At 43.0% G+C, this 19,201-nt stretch overlaps 1 protein-coding gene across 4 annotated transcripts in view; it reads right to left on the reverse strand.

Moving 5' to 3' along the window:
* NUSAP1 (nucleolar and spindle associated protein 1) overlaps positions 1–19,201 on the reverse strand; it is a 440,771-nt gene that overhangs the window by 382,929 nt on the left and 38,641 nt on the right. For all 4 annotated transcript variants that reach the window (XM_077465050.1, XM_077465051.1, XM_077465049.1 and 1 more), the window contains one exon: positions 633–701. In XM_077465050.1, the coding sequence (XP_077321176.1) occupies positions 633–701 (69 nt within the window). The remainder of the gene's footprint in view (positions 1–632; positions 702–19,201) is intronic.

The raw sequence follows: 19,201 nt of genomic DNA on the forward strand, positions 1-19,201 counted from the left end.
ATTTCAAACAGTTTATTGATGTTGTTTTTACTTGATTTCAGAGGTGTTTTTTTTTTTAACCACATGCCAACCAGCGCACTTGAGATATGTCGGCAGAATGGCACAGACAGGCAAATGAGCATACAGGCAAGTCCCTTTAAATTTGCCGCTGTGCAATCACATGAGCGCCTCCAGTGGAGCACGCACCGGTTGGGATCTCCCTGAGTCTGATCGCGGGTCGGACGGACGCGATCGCTGCAGGATCCCTGCGATCGTCTCAGAGGGAGTGAGAATGGTGAGATGCTAATGTAAACAAGCATCTCCCCGTTCTGCCTAGTGACAGCGTTACTGATCTCGGATCCCTGTGATCAGAGTAGAGATCAGTGACGTGTCATACACAGACACGACCCCCTACAGTTAAAAACACTCCCCAGGGCTCACTTAGCTCCCAACACTGCCAGTGTCATTTAGACCAGAATCGGTGCATTTATATAGCACCGATTGCTGTATAAATGACAATGTCCAAAAAACGTCTGTCATGTTTGCCATAATGTCGCAATCATGGAAGCAGGGGGGGGGGGGGGGGAATAAAAGCCCCATGTAAACATAATTCATTACTATAGCTTTCCAGGAACCAACATTTCTACACTTACTTCACTCGTCTGCTCTGGCAAGACAGCAGGATGAAAATATTTTTCCAAAGCCTTGAGTAGTCGATCTGCCTATAAAATTCAAAGAATAAAGTTAAGTAAAAAGGGAAAAAGACTCAACCCTACACTTGCCAAAACTAACTTATACCAAAAACATAATAAACCTACAGGAAAACCTTCTATAAAAATTTTTTTTTTTTGGTGTCTAAAAACACAAGTGTATGTGTAGTGCAGATTCATACTGTCATATCGCCCACACATTGGGGTAGAACATGTACAAGGTCTACCAAATGCCAAAAATAGAATCTTACCTATGACTGGGTAACCAGCATGCAGCTATTGTACTGTAGTATTGGTGCAACAACCTCTGGTGGAATGCAAGACATGATAAATCCCAATAATATGATCTCACCTGTAGGTGAGTGGCAGTTTAAAATGCCACTATAAAAAGGCTTTACCATTCAAATATAACAGCATGTGGTTATAAGATTAGTTTAATCCTTTATTAGTATTCAGATAACAAATTTCAGAAATTTTTTATACTATTGTGGTGTCCTGGGTAAAATGTGAAGATCCCTTTGAGATGAACTAGATAAATACTTTTAACAGTCTGAGCATTCATATCCCTATGTGCAGGAAATGAAGCAAACTCCAAAAGATACATAGATATACAGACAAAGATGGAAGGCGCCATTTCATTCACTGTTTATTTAGCAATAACAAGATCACAATTGCGTAGCCTTGTTGCATACAATGCACAGCACATTCAAGGACCTAGCATAGCTACAAAACGTTTAACAGATTTTACTCCCATGTTTTGCTACATTGTTGCCTTCATAGCCTATAAGTAAATGAAAGCTCAAAGAACCAGACCAAGACATACGTAATTTTTTTTTCCCCCCCTTATGGACTAAAAGTGTACAACCACATTTGACTGCATTAGTACACGCAGACCAGGTAGGATTCATTTCAATGTGGGAGGCCCATCATAAGACCATTAAAATCTAGTCAACTTAGCCAGAAATTCGAACACATCCTCTGTGTTCCCAGGAAAGGATGCTGAAAAGGCATTCGACCGGGTCAGTTGGTTTTACGTTTTCAGTCCTACGGTATGTGGGTGTAGGGGAGAGGATGGTAGGGTGGATCTCGAGCATATAGATAAGGCCGGAGGCACAAAAAAACAAATACATCAATCCATCTTTAAAAAAGATACCCGCCAAAGGTGCCCTTTATCACCACTCCTTTTTGCTAATACCTTAGAGCCATTTCTTTGTAAGGTAAGGCAAAACTAAGGGGGTTAATAACCAGAGATTTACATCATAAAGTATCCACATATGCGGATGATCTTTGATTCTGCCTTACTAAACCGGTTATATTTATGCCGAACCTACGAGGACAATTTGAAAAAATGAATATGTCCACGTCAGAGACAATGGTCTATGACTAAGACTCGAATTAACACTTTAACCACTTAAGGACCGCCGCATGGCAATGTACGTCTGTGCAATGGCACCGACAAGCACGTACATGTACGTGCTCGCCTTCCAGCGGGTGGGGGGGGTCCGATCAGACCCCCCTCCAGCTGGATGCGGCAGTCCGTTTCACTACAGGAGCGATCCGGGATGAGGGGATGGCTGTTTTCTGGCCATCCCCTCTCAATCGCTCCTGGCGAATGAGAAGGTTTCTCCGCTCTGTATTGTAAACACAGGAAGGAGGAAGCGATGTCACTCCCCTTGTGGCGGTCTTTTTGACCGGACGGCGAGGAGAGAAGACATCCAAGTGCACCAACACTACACTGACACGTAGGCACACTTTTCACCCCAGTCACCCCCCGATCGGCCCCCGCCCACCCCCAGTCACAGTGTCACTGTTTGCAGTGACCATTTACTGATCACTGCATTTAGTGTCAGTTGTGACTGTAAAAAGTGTCATGGCAGCTAGTGTTAGGCCCCTTTAGGTCCAGGGTAGCCCCCTACACCCCCTAATAAAGGTTTAACCCCTTGATTGCCCTCCCAGTTAACCCTTTCACCCCCTTTTACCAGTGTCACTAAGCAATAGTTTTTCTGATCGCTGCATTAGTGTCACTGGTCCCGCTAGGAAGATAGTTTTTTTTTTTAGGTTCACAGCCCGGTTTTTTATAGCGTTAGGTACCCCGATATATAACCTAATAAAGGTTTTAACCCCTCGATTGCCCCTAGAGTTAACCCTTTCACCAGCGATCACTGTATAAGTGTCACTGGTGACGCTGGTTAGCCAGTTAGTTATTTCGTTATTTAGGTTCCCCGTTAGGTTTTTATATAGCGTCAGGTACCCCCATATAAATACCCAATAAAGGTTTAATCCCCTGATCTCCCAGTGGGTGATATCAATTAGGTTTTAGGGTCAGATAGGGTCTGCGTTGCCCCAGGCAGTGCTAGGTTAGTGCCAGCACCGCTAACACCCACCTCCCTTAATGGTATAGAATCTAAACAGATCAATATCTGATCATATCTATACTAGCGTGCCCAACAGTTTAGGGTTCTAAAAAAAAAAAAAAAAAAACGCATTGTTAGCAGGATCAATCCAGATACCTGCTAGCACCTGCGTTTTGCCCCTCCGCCCAGCCCACCCAAGTGCAGTTTTGATCAATCACCGTCACTTACAAAACACAACACACATAACTGCAGCGTTCCCAGAGTCAGGCTTGATCCCTGCGATCGCTAACAGTTTTTTTTGTAGCGTTTTGATACAGTCGCTGACAGCCTAGGTGCTTTTTTACCTGTGAGTCACTACTGTACCCCTAAATTTAGAGCCCAAAATGGCAAAGCGAAGGTACACTAGTGAAGAGGCCTACACGTTTCTGAGCATGACAGATAGTGAAGAGGAAGACCCTGATCTGTCAGATTCAGGCTCAGAATACGAACCTGTAGAGGACAGCGGCTCCATGACAGATAGCTCTGACGACGAAGATGAGGTCCCTGCTAACGTCAGGCATACCCGACCCCGATCTTCTGATGTTGTTAAGGTGCAGGAACCGCAGGTCCCTCGTATGGAGCAGAGAGCCAGTACTAGCGCCACTCATCCTTCTGGTGAACTGGCAAGCACCAGCGGCCTAGTACACCCTGGATGTACATCCAGCACTGCAGTATCACGTGGTGACGTGGCGAGTCCCATAAGTGCAGTTCAAGCTGGCAAGCACAAGTAGTGTCCCACTGCCACCAAGACGACAACAAAGGCAGGCCCGTCGTTCCCATAGTGCCCTTCCTGCAGAATTAACCAATCCTGATTGGGTGCCCACCACATCTGCAGCACAAGTACTTCCCCCATTCACTGCCCAACCCGGTATTCAGGTGGCTACAGATGATTTTACACCACTTGATTTTTATTCTCTGTATTTCACGGAAGATCTCTATAGATCTATTGTGGACCAAATTTATATGCTGGTCAACACATCGCCGCTAATCCCCAGTTGCCTTCCCTTGCCAGAGATTGGAAACCAGTTACAGTTTCTGAATTTAAGACCTTTCTGGGCCTTTCGCTCAACATGGGCACAGATAAATTCATGACGTTGTGGGCTTATTGGTCCACGCATCCGACTGACCACATGGCCGTGTTCTCCAACTCCATGTCCAGGAAACGATACGAGCAGATCTTGCGGTTCATGCACTTCAATGACAATGAACTTTGTCGTCATCGTGCAGACCGTGAATACGATCGGCTCTACAAAATTCGGTCCCTCATAAACCACTTCAACCAACGTTTTGCAGACTTGTTTACTCCCCATCAAGCTGTCTGCGTTGAGGAGTCCCTGATAATTTACTGGTTGCTTGTCATTCAAACAATACATTACCAACAAGCGTACCAGATACGGGGTCAAGCTCTACAAGTGCTGTGATAGGGCCACGGGCTATACATGGAGCTTTATGAGGGTAAAGATAGCCACGTAGAGCCAGAGAACTGCCCTGACTACATACGAAGTGCTGGCAAGATAGTGTGGAACTTGGTGTCACCTTTATTCTGAAAGGGGTACCACTTGTACGTGGACAATTATTACACGAGCGTGCCACCGTTTAGTCACTTGTTTGATCAGCAGATTGGAGCATGTGGAACCGTGCGACCTAATCACCGGGGCTTTCCCCAGCGGCTTGTAGATTCCCGTCTTAGGCTGGGGGAGAGAGCCTGCTATCAGTGTAATAATTTGCTCACTATGAAGTGGAGGGATAATAAGAATGTTTTCGTTCTTACCTCCCTTCATGCAGACGCGACAGTCCAAATTCCTACGGCGACTGGTATTGTGAGAAACGCCTCTGTGTCCACGAATATATAAAAAATATGGGAGGGGTGGACCTCAATGACCAGTTGTTGGCGCCGTATCGAGTTGCCCGGAAGGCCAGACGCTGGTACAAAAAAAAAAAAGTGTCCGTTTACTTATTTCAATTGGCTATGCTGAATGCTTTTGTGCTATACAAAGCTTCAGGCGGGACTTTAACCTTTCTTTTCTTCCAGAGAGAGGTTGTCACAGAGCTTCTGTATCCAGACGGTTCTGCACCTCACCATTCCCAACCAAATGCAGTAAGACGGCTGCATGAGAGGCATTATGCTTATGCCCTCCCGAGTACCCCTACCCAACGAGCCCCCCAAAGAAGATGTTGTGTCTGTACCAAGCGCTGTTAAAGGCGTGACACCCGTTATTGTCCACGCTGTCAAAGCAAGCCTGGTCTTTGCCTTGGTGAGTGTTTTGAACGCTACCATGAACTAGTGAAGTATTAGCATAGGGTACAGCATTTCACAGGCTAGGCACACCAACACAGGGTCTCCCAAGATGCCATCGCATTTTGAGAGACCTGAAATGTTACAGTTGCTACAGTTTACAGTTAAAAAAAAAAAAAAAAAAAAAAAAAAAAAAAGGAAAATAAAAATAAAAAATCAAATAAAATAGTCAAAACAAAAATAGTTGTCGTTATATTGTTCTCTTTTCTCAAATTTTTTATACTTTACTGTTTACTGTGTTTTATTGTTAACCTTTTGTTTTCAGGTATGCCATTCAGCTGCAGCGCGGATTTATTTATCTTGACAGCAATAGCGTTTGCTCCCACGATACACAACGCCGAGACTCCAGTGCTGTAGGAGGCGATTTCACCACTACAGTTAAAAAAAAAAAAAAAAAAAAAAAAAAGCAAATATGCCCGAAGCATGGGGACACAGGTTGTGTTAAAAAAATTTTTTAATTTTTACAGTTTTTTTGGCATTTGCTTTGCAGGTACGTCATTCAGTTGCAGCAAGGATTTATTTATCTTGACAGCAACAGCGTTTGCTCCCACGATACATAAAGCTGCGACTCCAACGCTGTAGGAGGTGATTTCACCACTACAGTTAAAAAAAAAAAAAAAAAAAGAGCATATATGCCGAAGCATGGGGGCATAAGGGGTGGAGGAGCGATTTTCTCTATTTAAAGTATTCTTTATTCATTTTCTTCATAAATACAATCTTTATATCATATTATATCAAAATTTTAAACATATATATATATATAAAAAAAGGAAACCATTAGATCGTCAAGGGTACAGTCATTCCTTCATAATTTAACAATTATCTGACTTCACAGCATTATTTCCCTTCAGGCAAAGGCAAAAAACAGATCAAAACAAAACAAAAAAAACAAAAAACAAAAAACAAACAAAAAAGAAGAAGAGGCTAACCGAAATGTTCCCTCCCCCCGTCCCCCTCTCTCTCCACCTCCCTCCCTCTACATTGGATATCCTCTCCTGTCCATCCAAGGCTTCCATATTTTTTCAAATTCCTTCAAGTTTCCTCTTTTTATATACACTGTCCTCTCCTTCCATATTGTTTCTGTTACTATCCTTGTCCAATCTCTTGCCGAGGGGGGGCTCTCTGCCTGCCACCTCTGTGCTATAAGCTTTCTTGCCTGAAACATACACCTCAGTATTGCTTTAATTGTACAGGATGAGCCCCCTATTCCCTCGGCCAATCCCAGCACACATAGTCTGGGATCTCTCCCTACTCCCACTCCAAACGTTTCATTCAGAGTGTGGATAATTTCTGACCAGTATCGAAATAGTCTGGGACATCTCCAGAACATGTGCGCTAGGTCCCCAGTATCTTGACATCTTGGACACTTATCATCCTCTCTTTTCCCGAAGCCAAACAGTCTCTTGGGGGTATAGTATGATCTATGCAACAGCATCAAGTGAGAAACCTTCTGTGCAGGCGAGATTGAGATAGAATGTCCTGCCTCTAATAACTTCCTCCATTGCTCATCTGAAAATACCCCAAATTCCTCCTCCCATTTCCCTCTACATTTAAGTTTCTCTGGGTTTTCTATATTCCCTTCAGTTATATATGGGTATATTTCTGCTATGGTTCCCCCTGCCTTTTCTTGCGCGTTCAATCTGTCATAAAAAGGGGAGTTATTCCACACTGGGCCTTGTTTATTAAATTGTTTATCCAACGCATGTCGGATCTGCAAATATTTATAGAATGAATGCTTTGGTATATCAAACTCCGCCCTCAATGCATTAAATGTTTTCAATATCCTTCCTTCATATAATTGGGCCAGTTTATCAATCCCCTTTATCTCCCATGGTCTATATCTACCAATCAGTTCCATTTCTGGCAAATTTAAATTGTTCCATAATGGGGTATGTTTAGTCAGGCCTCCCAGGCCTTTTATTGTTTTAACTGCCTTCCAGACTTTTAAAACCATTTTTATCGTCGGTATCCTATATTGAAATGAGTTTGCCTCCAGGGCTTCCATAATTGTATTGTGAGGGGACTCTGCTATCATCAATGCCTTATTTGTTCCTCCGATCCTACCTTTACTTATCCCCAGATGCTGTAATTGAGCTGCTAAAAAATAGCTCCGTGGATGAGGTACTGCCATTACTCCTTTCCTAGTTGGTAACTGTAAGGTCTGGAGGCTAATCCTTGACACTCGACCTTTCCATATGAGTTCTCTAAATAATTCTTCTATTTTTTTGAACCACTTTTTATCAACCCATACCGGGGAGTTATGCAGTAGATACAGCATCTGGGGCAGCCACACCATTTTGATCAAATTACATCTTCCCGCAACTGATAGTGGGAGCTTCTTCCATATTTCAATCTTAGTTCTAAATTTAGTTATTAGTGGGAGTATATTATCACCAATATATTTTCCAGGGTCTCTTTTAATAAGTATCCCTAAGTATTTTATTTGATCGACCACTTCTATCTGCGGGGCTGCCAGCATGTTTCGATTCACTATTGAATCTACTGGCATTAGGGCAGACTTTTCCCAATTTATAACCAATCCAGTAAGATTACCAAAATCGGCAAGTATAGTCATCCCCTGTCTAAGGGTCTGTTCCGTGTCTCCCAAAAAGAGGAGGATATCGTCTGCGTACAGAGCTATTTTCTCCTCCCTCTTTCTCTGGAAGCCTGCCATATTTATATTTGATCGTATTGCGATAGCTAATGGCTCCATAGCAAGAGCAAAAATCAGGGGTGACAACGGGCACCCCTGTCTTATTCCCCTCTCCAAAGAAAACCTATCTGAGTACTCATCATTAATCCTTATTCGCGCACTAGGACCACTATATAGGGTCTGTACCCAAGCAATAAACTTGGGGCCAAACCAAAATGTGCCCAGTGTTCGCCATATATATCCCCATTCTAGGCTATCGAAGGCTTTACCCACATCTAGCGCCATAATTGCTCTTTTACCCTCATTTTCCGTTGGTAACTGTAGATTTAGGTAAAGCCTCCTAACATTCATGCCAGTGGACCTACCGGGGATAAATCCCGTTTGATCGGGATGCACGAGTCTCGAGATAATTTTATTCAGTCTGAGTGCCAACACTTTAGCTAATATTTTAGCATCAGAACAAAGGAGGGATATAGGTCGATAAGATTTCGTATCCAATGGATCTTTCCCCTCCTTATGCAAAACAACTATCGTTGCTTCGGTCATTGATTTTGGAAGCTTCCCTTCTTTTGCCCAGTTAAAAACTTTAAGAAGCTCTGGCAGCATTACTTTACCATAATGTTTGTATATTTCTACTGGTAAACCGTCTGGACCTGGGGATTTCTGGTTAGCCATTTCTGCCACCGCTGATTGAATTTCCTCTAATGTTAATTGGGCTTCCATTACCCCCCTCTCCTCCTCAGTGAGGAACGGAGTTGTAATACTATCAAAGAATACATCCATTTCCCTGTCCTTCGCAGCCCCCCGAGACCTGTACAACTTCTCATAGTATGTTCTGAAAGTATCTATGATCTCTACGCCCTGTGATATAATTTCTCCTTCTGTCCTGATCGCAGGGACAGAGCAGGACAAGGAATTGGTGTTTACCAAATGCGCCAACATTCTCCCAACTCTTTCCCCCTCCCCATAAGCAATCTGGCTCTGAAATAACCTTTTATTCTCCATTTTCCTCATAATCACCATTTTATATTCCTGTTGTTTTTCTAACCATATATTTTGTTTCTCTGGGGTAGGACTTTCCACATATGCTCTTTCGGCTTCCATTACCTCCTCTCTTACTCTATTCTCCCATTTCTTTGTCTTCCCCTTAATTTTTGCAACTTGTTGGATAAGGATTCCCCGAAGATAAGCTTTTAATGCGTCCCATATCACCCCTCTTGCTGCAGTATCTTTATTAAACTCCAAAAATTCTTCTAGCCGGGTTAATATCTCTTCTGGATCACCAATTACTTCCAACCATACTGGATTCAGCTTCCATACCCTAGGGGTTCTTTTTCCTTCTATATTTATTGATACTGTCAACAAAGAGTGATCAGATACCCCCCTAGGATGATATACTATATCCCTCACTGCTTTATTTGCTTCCTCATTCCCCAGAACCAAGTCTATCCTGGAGAGTGAGGAAAAAGAACTTGAAAAACATGAATATTGTAACAAGGTTGGATTACGAACCCTCCACATATCAAACAACCCTCCCTCCTGCAGGAACCGAAACAGCCAGGTCTCATCTGCCTTCTGGGTGTATCTTCCTGGTGGAAACCTGTCCTGGTTTTTACTAACAACCTCGTTGAAGTCCCTCACCGCTATAACCGGGGTCCTGGATTTATCCACTATGAACTCCAATAAGCAGTAAAGGACCTCCAACCCAAATGGAGGGGGGATATATATGTTTGCCAGGATATACTCCCGGTTCTCTATTACGCAATGCAAAAAAACATATCTCCCCTCTTTGTCTATGCTGATCTGCCGACACAGAAACGCAACTTCTTTCCTTATCAATACAGCCACCCCCCTTGAATAAGAGGTGTGGACTGAGTGGAATTGAAATGGAAACTTCTTACTTCGGAGTTGTAACTTAGTTTCTTCAGTTAAGTGCATCTCCTGTAGGCAGATTAGCTGGACATCACAACTTTCAAGAATATCAAACACTGCTGCTCGTTTTACAGGTGTACCCATCCCCCGGACATTCCATGATCCAATTTTCAAAACTCTAGTCTGCATTGTTTTGAAAAAAAAAAAGAAAGACGGAGAGGAATATACTCATATATACCAAGAGCTACCAAGCAAAAAAGACAAAAAAACAAAACATTTTTTACCAAAGGAGGGAGAAGCCCAGTATACCGAGAAGCATGGGAAGGAGAGAGAGAGAGAGAGAGAGAGAGAGAGAGAGAGAGAGAGAGAGAGAGAGAGAGAGAGAGAGAGAGAGAGAGAGAGAGAGAGAGAGAGAGAAGAGAGAGAGAGAGAGAGAGAGAGAGAGAGAGAGAGAGAGAGAGAGAGAGAGAGAGAGAGAGAGAGAGAGAGAGAGAGAGGAGAGAGAGAGAGAGAGAGAGAGAGAGAGAGAGAGAGAGAGAGAGAGAGAGAACCAAAAACACAAAAAAATAAAAAATAAAACCCACCCCATAAACATACATCTTTTTGCAATAACACTATGATATTTTGTGCTAAACTTGTTCCATAGCCTAAGACCAATAAATTTCCCCTCTACTAGTGATTTCAATCCGTGTTTTGTATTAATTTTAATTTATAAATTACTTTTGTGTACTCAACCCTATTTTCCTTAATCTTATATCCTTTTTCTATACTCAGCCCCTTACCCCACCCCCCCTTAAACCATTCTAGGTTACCCCTAGGGGCTTTTCCCGTGACAGTTACATACCGTCCTGTGCAATCATACCTCCCCCACTCCCCACCCCCCCCTCCCCACTTACCACCCTCCCGTCCCTCCCCCCTTTTCCCCATTTACACAACTTATACATCAACATTATAACACACCTCACCCCTTACACATATATTGTATGTATTATTTAAATGACGACAGTTATTCAATTTACCACATAACCCTCAGCCCCATATACATATGTGCTGCCCCCCCTCCCCCCCCCAAAAAAAAGGGGGGGAGGGGGAAAAAAAAAAGGAGAAAAACAAAAAAGACAGAAAAAAGAGAAAAGAAAGGAAAAAAAAAAAAAAAAAAAAAAGAAAAACCCCAAACTAAAACAAAGGGGAAGGGAGAGAAAAAGGGGAGAGAAGACGAGAGGGTGAGAACGAAACAAAAAAAAAAAAAAAAAAAAAATTCTCCCTCACCTCCTCCCTATCTGGTCCCCCTTTCCTCTATCCAAGTTATTACACCAGCCGGTGAGTCAAAAAATAAGGTTTCTCCCCGCTGCTATTACACGAAGTCGTGCTGGATACAGCAGAGCATATGTAATATCCATTTTCTGAAGCCTGCGCTTCACCTCTATAAACTCTGCTCTACGTTTTTGCAATTCAGGAGAAAAATCAGGATAAAACGATATTTTAATTCCCTTATATTGGATACTACCCATTTCTCTAGCCTTACGAAGTAAGACTGCTTTGTCTTTATAATTCAAAAACTTTAGTAGCATAGATCTAGGATGTCCTCCCTGTGGCGAAACTCTAAATGGAATTCTATGTGCTCTCTCTATTGCAAATTGCTGCGAAAAAGAATCTCTTCCAAACACCTCAATAAACCATTTCTCCAAAAATCCGATTGGATCCGGGCCTTCACACTTTTCCGGGAGACCAACCACCCTCACATTGTCCCTTCGAAGTCTATTTTCCATTTCATCCAGTTTCCCTTCAAATTTACCCATCTGTACTTTGAGAACCTGGACCTCCTGGTTTAAGGGATACATCTCATCTTCGATTTGACTTATTCTACCCTCAGCTGATGTTATTCTGTCCGCTGTCTTCTGGAGATCGTGACGCATCATAACTATTTCCTCTTTAATACCCTTTGTTTGGTCACATAACTCAACCAGCGATGCTTTACAGGTATTAACAGCCCCCAGCACCTCCTTTAATGATGGCTCAGCTTCTCCTTCTAATGAGGGGGCCGACGGGGGGATTGTTTCAGGTCTTCCAACTATCCCAATGTTCTTATTAGTTGCACTCTTTACTCCTATTGCGGTTGACCCTTGACTCTTTCTATCTGATGGAATTTTTATTAGGCCCCCACCCTTAGTTGGTGTATGGTCTGGGGTGTGGGCATATTTTTCCAGTTTTGCCGCGGCTGAAGATACTCCCGGTACTGCACCCGGTTGGGGAGCCCTCTCCCTATCTTTATCTTTATCTTTGTCTTTAGCAGATCTCAATGACTGGGTCCCCACATTGTCCTGGCCGACATGTTCCTCCCCTCTCCTCCTTGCCGACATATCGCTGCCCTACCACAACCCCTTCTTTAAAGGAGAAAGAAAAAGAAAAAAAAAAAATACCAACAGCTCTCGTGCTCAAAAAAAAAAAAAAGTCCTTACGTCTTGGTTAGAATATTTAACCGAAGATAGCAGGGGTATTACCAATGATAATGCAGGCCATTGACGGGGTAGCTATATAGGTATAAAAATATATATCCAGATATATCACATATGTTCAAGTGCTTTTATAAAACAGCCGCTCTTCTTGCCTCCTCTCAGCTTGGTTATTACTATCACCACAAGGCTCAATAAGATGTAATAAGTAACAGTTCATGCGGCGTTATAACACTGTAATGCAGTATGCTGGTTAGCAGTATGCTGGTTAGCAGTATGCTGGTTTAGCAATATGAGAGAGATAACATGTATATAAGCAAGCAAACGTCTTTCCTGCTGACTGTGAGGAGCGATTTTACATAAGGTCGAAATACCGACGGTGGGCTTGCCCGTGTAAAAGTTTGACCGTGTGTACGCGGCATAACTTTTTTTGTGGGAGGATGCCCCCATGCTTCGGCATATATAAATGGTGCATGTATGTCCATCATTAGAAGTGGGTGGATGAAGGGAGGTATTCTAATGGTGGGCATACCCACCGATCAATCTTTTTGCCGAAACATGACTCTCAGCAAATAGCTTGGGGTGTCTACTTTCCAAAATGAGGTCATTTGGGGGGGGGGGGGGGGGGGTTGTGCTATTTTGGCATTTTCTGGCCTTCGAAACTAATAGGTAGTGAGGAGTGAAAACAAAAAATTTACACCCTTAGAAATCCCTAAAGTGGTGCTTGGATTTCGGGGTCCCATACGCGGCTAGGCTCCCAAAAAGTCCCACACGTGTTATCTCTGTACTCAGGAGAAGCAGCAGAATGTATTTTGGGGTGTAATTTCACATATGCCTATAGCATGTGTGAGCAATATATCATTTAGTGACAACTTTGTGCAAAAAAAAAAAAAAGAAAAAAGTTTGTAATATTTCTGCAACTTGTGGCAAAATATAAAATATTTCATGGACCCACCGATCAATCTTTTTGCCAAGACATGACTCTCAGCAAATAGCTTGGGGTGTCTACTTTCCAAAATGGGGTCATTTTGGGGGGTTTTGTGCTATTTTGGCATTTTATGGCCTTCGAAACTGATAGGTAGTGAGGAATGAAATCAAGAATTTTCACCCTTAGAAATCCTGAAGGTGGTGATTGGTTTTCAGGGTGCCGTGCGCGACTAGGCTCCCAAAAAGTCCCACACATGTGGTATCCCCATATTTGGGAGAAGTAGCAGAATATATTTTGGGGTGCAATTCCACATATAACCATGGCATGTGTGAGCAATATATCATTTAGTGACAACTGTCTTTTTTTGTCATTATTCAATCCCTTAGGACAAAAAATAAATATTCAATGGGCTCAACATGCCCCTCAGCAATTTCCTTGGGGTGTCTACTTTCCAAAATGGGGTCATTTGGGGGGGGGGGGGGGGGTTGTACTGCCCTGCCATTTTAGCACCTCAAGAAATGAGATTAAAAGCTGTGTAAATTCCAGAAAATGTACTGTAGTTTTTAAACGCTATAACTTTTGCGCAAACCAATATATTTTGCCCTAAATGTATGACTAAAATTGAGTTTATTCGATTTTTCTTATAACAAAAAGTAGAAAATATATATATTTTTTTCAAAATTTTCGGTCTTTTTCCATTTATATCGCAAAAAATAAAAAATCGCAGAGGCAATCAAATTCCATCAAAAGAAATCTCTTTCCACCTCTAGAGTTAAAGTCTTACTTTCTAAATGGCATCAGGGTTATTTCTCTTGGTTCAGTAGATGCAACATAATAAAAATGTCAGTACTGCGTAAATTTTCCTATCTCTTTCAAACTCTATACATTCATATATCCCCAGAATTCTTTAAACAGGCTAATAAGATAACAGAATTCATTTGGGCCCATAAAAGGCCCAGAATTAAACGCCGTTTAATGAAAATGAAGAAACAATTAGGGAGGGGTAGCAGTAACAGATATGCAGAAATATTATCAGGCGGCTCATATGGCACGACTAGTAGACTGGTGCAGGCATGCAAGCTCTAAAATATGGCTAAAGATCAAGCCATCAGTGTGAGGTCTCATTGCATCGCGCAGTTTGGCGCTTTGGAGACCTGAGATCAGCTCTCAAAAAGCACCCAACCTTGGAACCTACCCTGTGTATTTGCTTTTGAATAAGTTCCACCAATATTTTTATCTGTTAACTTTTCCCTATACCCTATTGTAGGGAATCCTCATTTGCCTCTAGGACTACAGGAGGGACCCTTCTGGAAAAACTTTGACTCGCATTGTTTTCAGGCCTCGCATTTTATACAATAGCAACTGGGACATGGCCCTCATTACCTGAGCTAACCTCATCCAACAACCATTTCTGTCTTCATTTCTGGAGTGGAGCTCAGAGGTGACTTATCCTTAACACTCTCCCACCTCCAAACAGATTTCAACAAACATTCACACCCTTAGAACTACTATGTGAGGGGACAGGGCCTTGATCTCACTTAATCCTCTTAAGGCATCCAGTAGTGCATACATTTGTGAGATTATGTCCCTTTATATATAAGGAAGGAAATGACATTAGACAGGACGTTCACCAAGGCATAACATAAGCACATTCTAAACCTTGCATTGAAATAGTCAATATCCACAAGAATCCAAAGAACTAATTTTAAAATCATGACAAGATGGAACCGTACTGTCACTTAAATTCTTTACGGAGATCCGAGACAAATGTTGGAGGTGTCAGGAGGAAAGAGGGACTCTACTCCACGTCCTTTGGTCCCGCCCAAAATTGGAGTACTTCTGGAGGGAGCTACACGGATAGCACAAAAATTTACTGAGTATAACCTCCCAGAAGATCCAGCCCTATTTTTGTTACAGGTCTCAAACATACCGGGGAAAACAATTAGTTTTGCACTAACTTATTAACGCGGCTAAATCTTGTATCGTACAGCAGTGGAGAGATATGAGCCCTCCCACAATTCTTATATAGCTCACACGAATTTAAGAGGTTAATAGGATTGAGGATTTGTTATTGGCTCAAAATTGGAAAAGTAGACATATTTAGAAACTTTGGGCCAATGGAATATATTTAAATTCTTGGAGGAAGGGAGTTCCCTCTTTGCTCGAGAGTATTTGAAAAAGAGTGGGGGGCCTTAGGGGTGCCCTCACTTCCAGGGATGATGGTATGGTAAACGCGCCTTTTCCTCAGTACAATTCCCCTCCAACTCCAACTTTTTGTATGTGGTCAGGGCATACAAGAGAAGCAAATCTAACAGGACATAGAATGGGGACCATCTGAAATAACTAGTTAACATTTTTTTTCTGTGGATGTATTTAAGATGCGAGTAATGTGGTTAATTGGATTTTGAATGGATTCGTTGGAGCTCATATGATTGATGGATTAATTAAATTGTTTATGTCTCTGTATGTATGACATCTAAACTAAAGAAGAAAAAAAATAAAAAAAATATAAAGAGGAGATACAATGTCTACTTGCAGCTCCTGTGTGGCATTGGCCATACATGTGAAGGATTCAGACATCCACACATGATTTCAAGACCGATACTGCAGGTACCCTCGCAATAAACACACAAGTCTTAACCTCCGAGTATCTAGTCCAATGATGGCGAACCTTGGCACCCCAGAGGTTTTCGAACTACATTTCCCGTGATGCTCATGCAGTCTGCAGTGTAGATGAGCATCATGGTTAATGTAGTTCCAAAACATCTGGGGTGCCAAGGTTAGCCATCACTGATCTAGTCTGATCTTTAGAATGTTGGACACAAAGCAAAATTCAAAGCACAGCCCCATCTAGTGGCTATACCCTACCACAAACTGAACAATGGCAGTAAAGCCTAGTACACAGGAGGCCAAATGTCAGGCAGCAATGGCCGGTTCAATAGCAACAGGCCGACATTTGGCCCGTGTACACTGTAGCCAGTTCGGCCAGCTTCCGCCGAAGAGGCATGGCAGAAAGGTCCCACAGTGTTTTGGTAGGGGGCTACTGTCAGAACAATAGCACAGCAGGGGAGATAGTTTTACCAACATCGGGCAGTTAGTACAGTGGCTCCTCCCGTCAGTTTTTTTTGTTGAGCCTCCTAGTAGTGTGTACCAGGCTTAACGGATGACCTACTAATTAACGGGATTTCCATTTTTGCCTGGAGTACGGCCAAAGCTTTTTTGGCCCTACTTCTGAGTGTGCATGATCCTGGAAGGCAGCAGGGTTCGGCCTACTTAGTACTTGGATGGGAGACATTGGCGTTAAGATCTTGGTGTCATGGCTGGCTAAGCCCTTCCTCTTCTGGACTGGCCGCTCAGCTGTCGGCTATTTGCCAGCTCTCTTCTCTTTCCATAGTTACCAGCTGTTACCGATGATGCTTGTCTGACCTGCCTTTTTAAAGCCTTCCAGCTCACTTTCCTTTGCCTTCGCGTTGGTCACATCACAGGGAACCATCTCCTGCGGTTTGTTTCAAGACTGGCTTGCCGACAACCCTCCTGGCTTCTTATCCAGTTTACAGTTGCTCTCCTTGGATCCCTGACTTCAGACCTGGCCAATTACCCTATCTGGTTAATGAACTTTGGACTGGCTGACTACCCTATCTGGCTACTGGACTCTGGCTATGCTTGACTACGCTTTTTTCTATTTATCTTTTTATTTTAACCACTTGGCACCCATACTACGTCTATTGACGTCATGGGCTTTCAGTGGTTATATCTAAATGATGCCTGAGGCTACAGACATCATTCAGATATTGCAGTTTTCAGCCGGCGATTCCCTGCACCATAAGAACGATCTTAGTGGCTGTTCCGCCGCTTGATCGTTCTTACGGGCGGCGGGAGGGGACACCCTCCTCCCGCCGCCCTCCGGTGCTTCTACCGACTCACCGTTTCCATAGGTGAGTCGGTCACAGGATCCGCCAGCCCCAGCAAGTTACCATAGAGATTTCCGGCGGACTAGATCGTTCCCGGAGTCTCTATGATCGCTCGGAGGCCGGGCGTGATGTTATGACGTCACACCCGGCCTCGGTATTCAAATTAACGGCACCGATCTGGCTAGGAAGCCAGAATCTTTTTTTTATTCTTCCCAGCCTAGAGGTGAGATATGGGGTCTTATTGACTCCATATCTCACTGTAAATATGTCCGATCATGCCATATTCCTATTACAAAGGATGTTTACATTCTTTGTAATAAAAAAAAAAAAAAAATGTATGACTTTTATTCCTAAGTGTAAAACAAAAAAAAACATAAAAAAAAAAATTTAAAGCGCCCCTGTCCCCGTGAGCTCGCACACAGAAGCGAACGCATACGCAAGTCCCGTCCACATATGAAAACTGTGTTCAAACCACACATGTGAGGTATCTCCGCAAACGTTAGAGCGAGAGCAATAATTCTAGCCCTAGACCTCCTCTGTAACCCAAAATATGTAACCAGTAAAAAAAATTTAAAGTGTCGCCTATGGGGATTTTTAAATACCAAAGTTTGGCGCCATTCCACGAGCAATTTTGAAGCGTGACATGTTGGGTATCCATTTGCTCAGCGTATGCTCCTCTTTCACATTAAGCAAAAAAAAAAAAATTGAGCTAACTTTACCGTTTTGTTTTGTTTTTTTTTAAGCATGAAAACTGTTTTTTTTATGAAAAAACGTGTTTGAAAAATTGCTGCGGAAATACCGTGCGAGATAAAAAGTTGCAACGAGCGCCATTGTATTCTCTAGGGTCTTTGCTAAAAAAACATATATAATATTTGGGGGTTCTATGTAATTTTGGAGCAAAAAAAATTAGGAATTTTACATGTAGGAAAGAAATGTCAGAATTGGCCTGGGTGCGAAGTGGTTAATAAACAAGTGTGATTTGATTATACTTCTGTCTCAGTCCATTTCATGGTTTCTGACACTTGGTGAGTCAGACTATTTTTTTTTTCATTACTATTTATTTTTAACACTTAGGTTTTGGGTTTGTGAGCGCTGCGCTTGTTATACACCTACTATACCTGTTTCGAGTATCTAAATATATTATCAGCAGCTAATATCAGCACAAATTCACCAGAGAGCAGATATTTCACTTCTATTTTTACCTACACATTGAGTGCAGTTCGTTCTGCCCTCCTTTGACCCATTTTCAGCCAACAGCGTGCCAAAGCCAGCTGTTGGCTGACATCACTCAGCCCACCCAAGCTGGGGACAGAACTTGACTTTACAGTTGACATCCACCCAAATATCTGGAACGGTAGCTGGCTAAGCCTCTCAGCCAAGACGCTGAGTGACTAAGCCAGCAGCTCCCTCCCCAGTTCAGCGCTCCAGTGTGTGCTGGAGGGGCAGAGCAGAGAGCTGGTCGCTGACAGTTAAAGCTCTCTGCTCAGAGTAGAGGTATTTGACCACTCAGTTCTCAGTGTGGAGGCGGATTGATGCTGCATTCACCTAGGTGAGAATAAGGATTTTTGTTTCATTTTTTTTCTCCATACGTCTCTTTAACCGTTTCGCGCCAGCCCTATAGCCGAAAGATGGCTACAGAGCGGACGCCATCTGCCGGGAGGCCGTCTCTGGACGTCCTCCTGTTTACTTCCGCAATGCGCGTTCCCGGGAGCGCGCATCGGGGAAGTTCTGTGCTGGCCGTGTCCCTCGGACACAGCCAGTCAGTCACAGATCACTGTAAACAGCCAATCACAGCAGCCGTTTACAGCGCGATCGGCCTATCCAATGAGAGATGATCTCATATGTAAATATATGAGATCATCTCTCAGCGCCACTCTCCCTCACACAGACAGCGTGTGAGAAGGGAAGAGATGAACGGCTGTAGCAGCCGTAAGTTTAAAAAAAAAAAAAAAAAAAGTGCCATCCTCACCCAGTGCCACCCATCATTGCCACGTATTAGTGCCACC

Source organism: Lithobates pipiens, unplaced genomic scaffold (genome assembly GCF_037356315.1).
Source record: "Lithobates pipiens isolate NorthernLeopardFrog02 unplaced genomic scaffold, aLitPip1_a1.2 Scaffold_30, whole genome shotgun sequence".
Taxonomy (NCBI): Eukaryota; Metazoa; Chordata; class Amphibia; order Anura; family Ranidae; genus Lithobates; species Lithobates pipiens.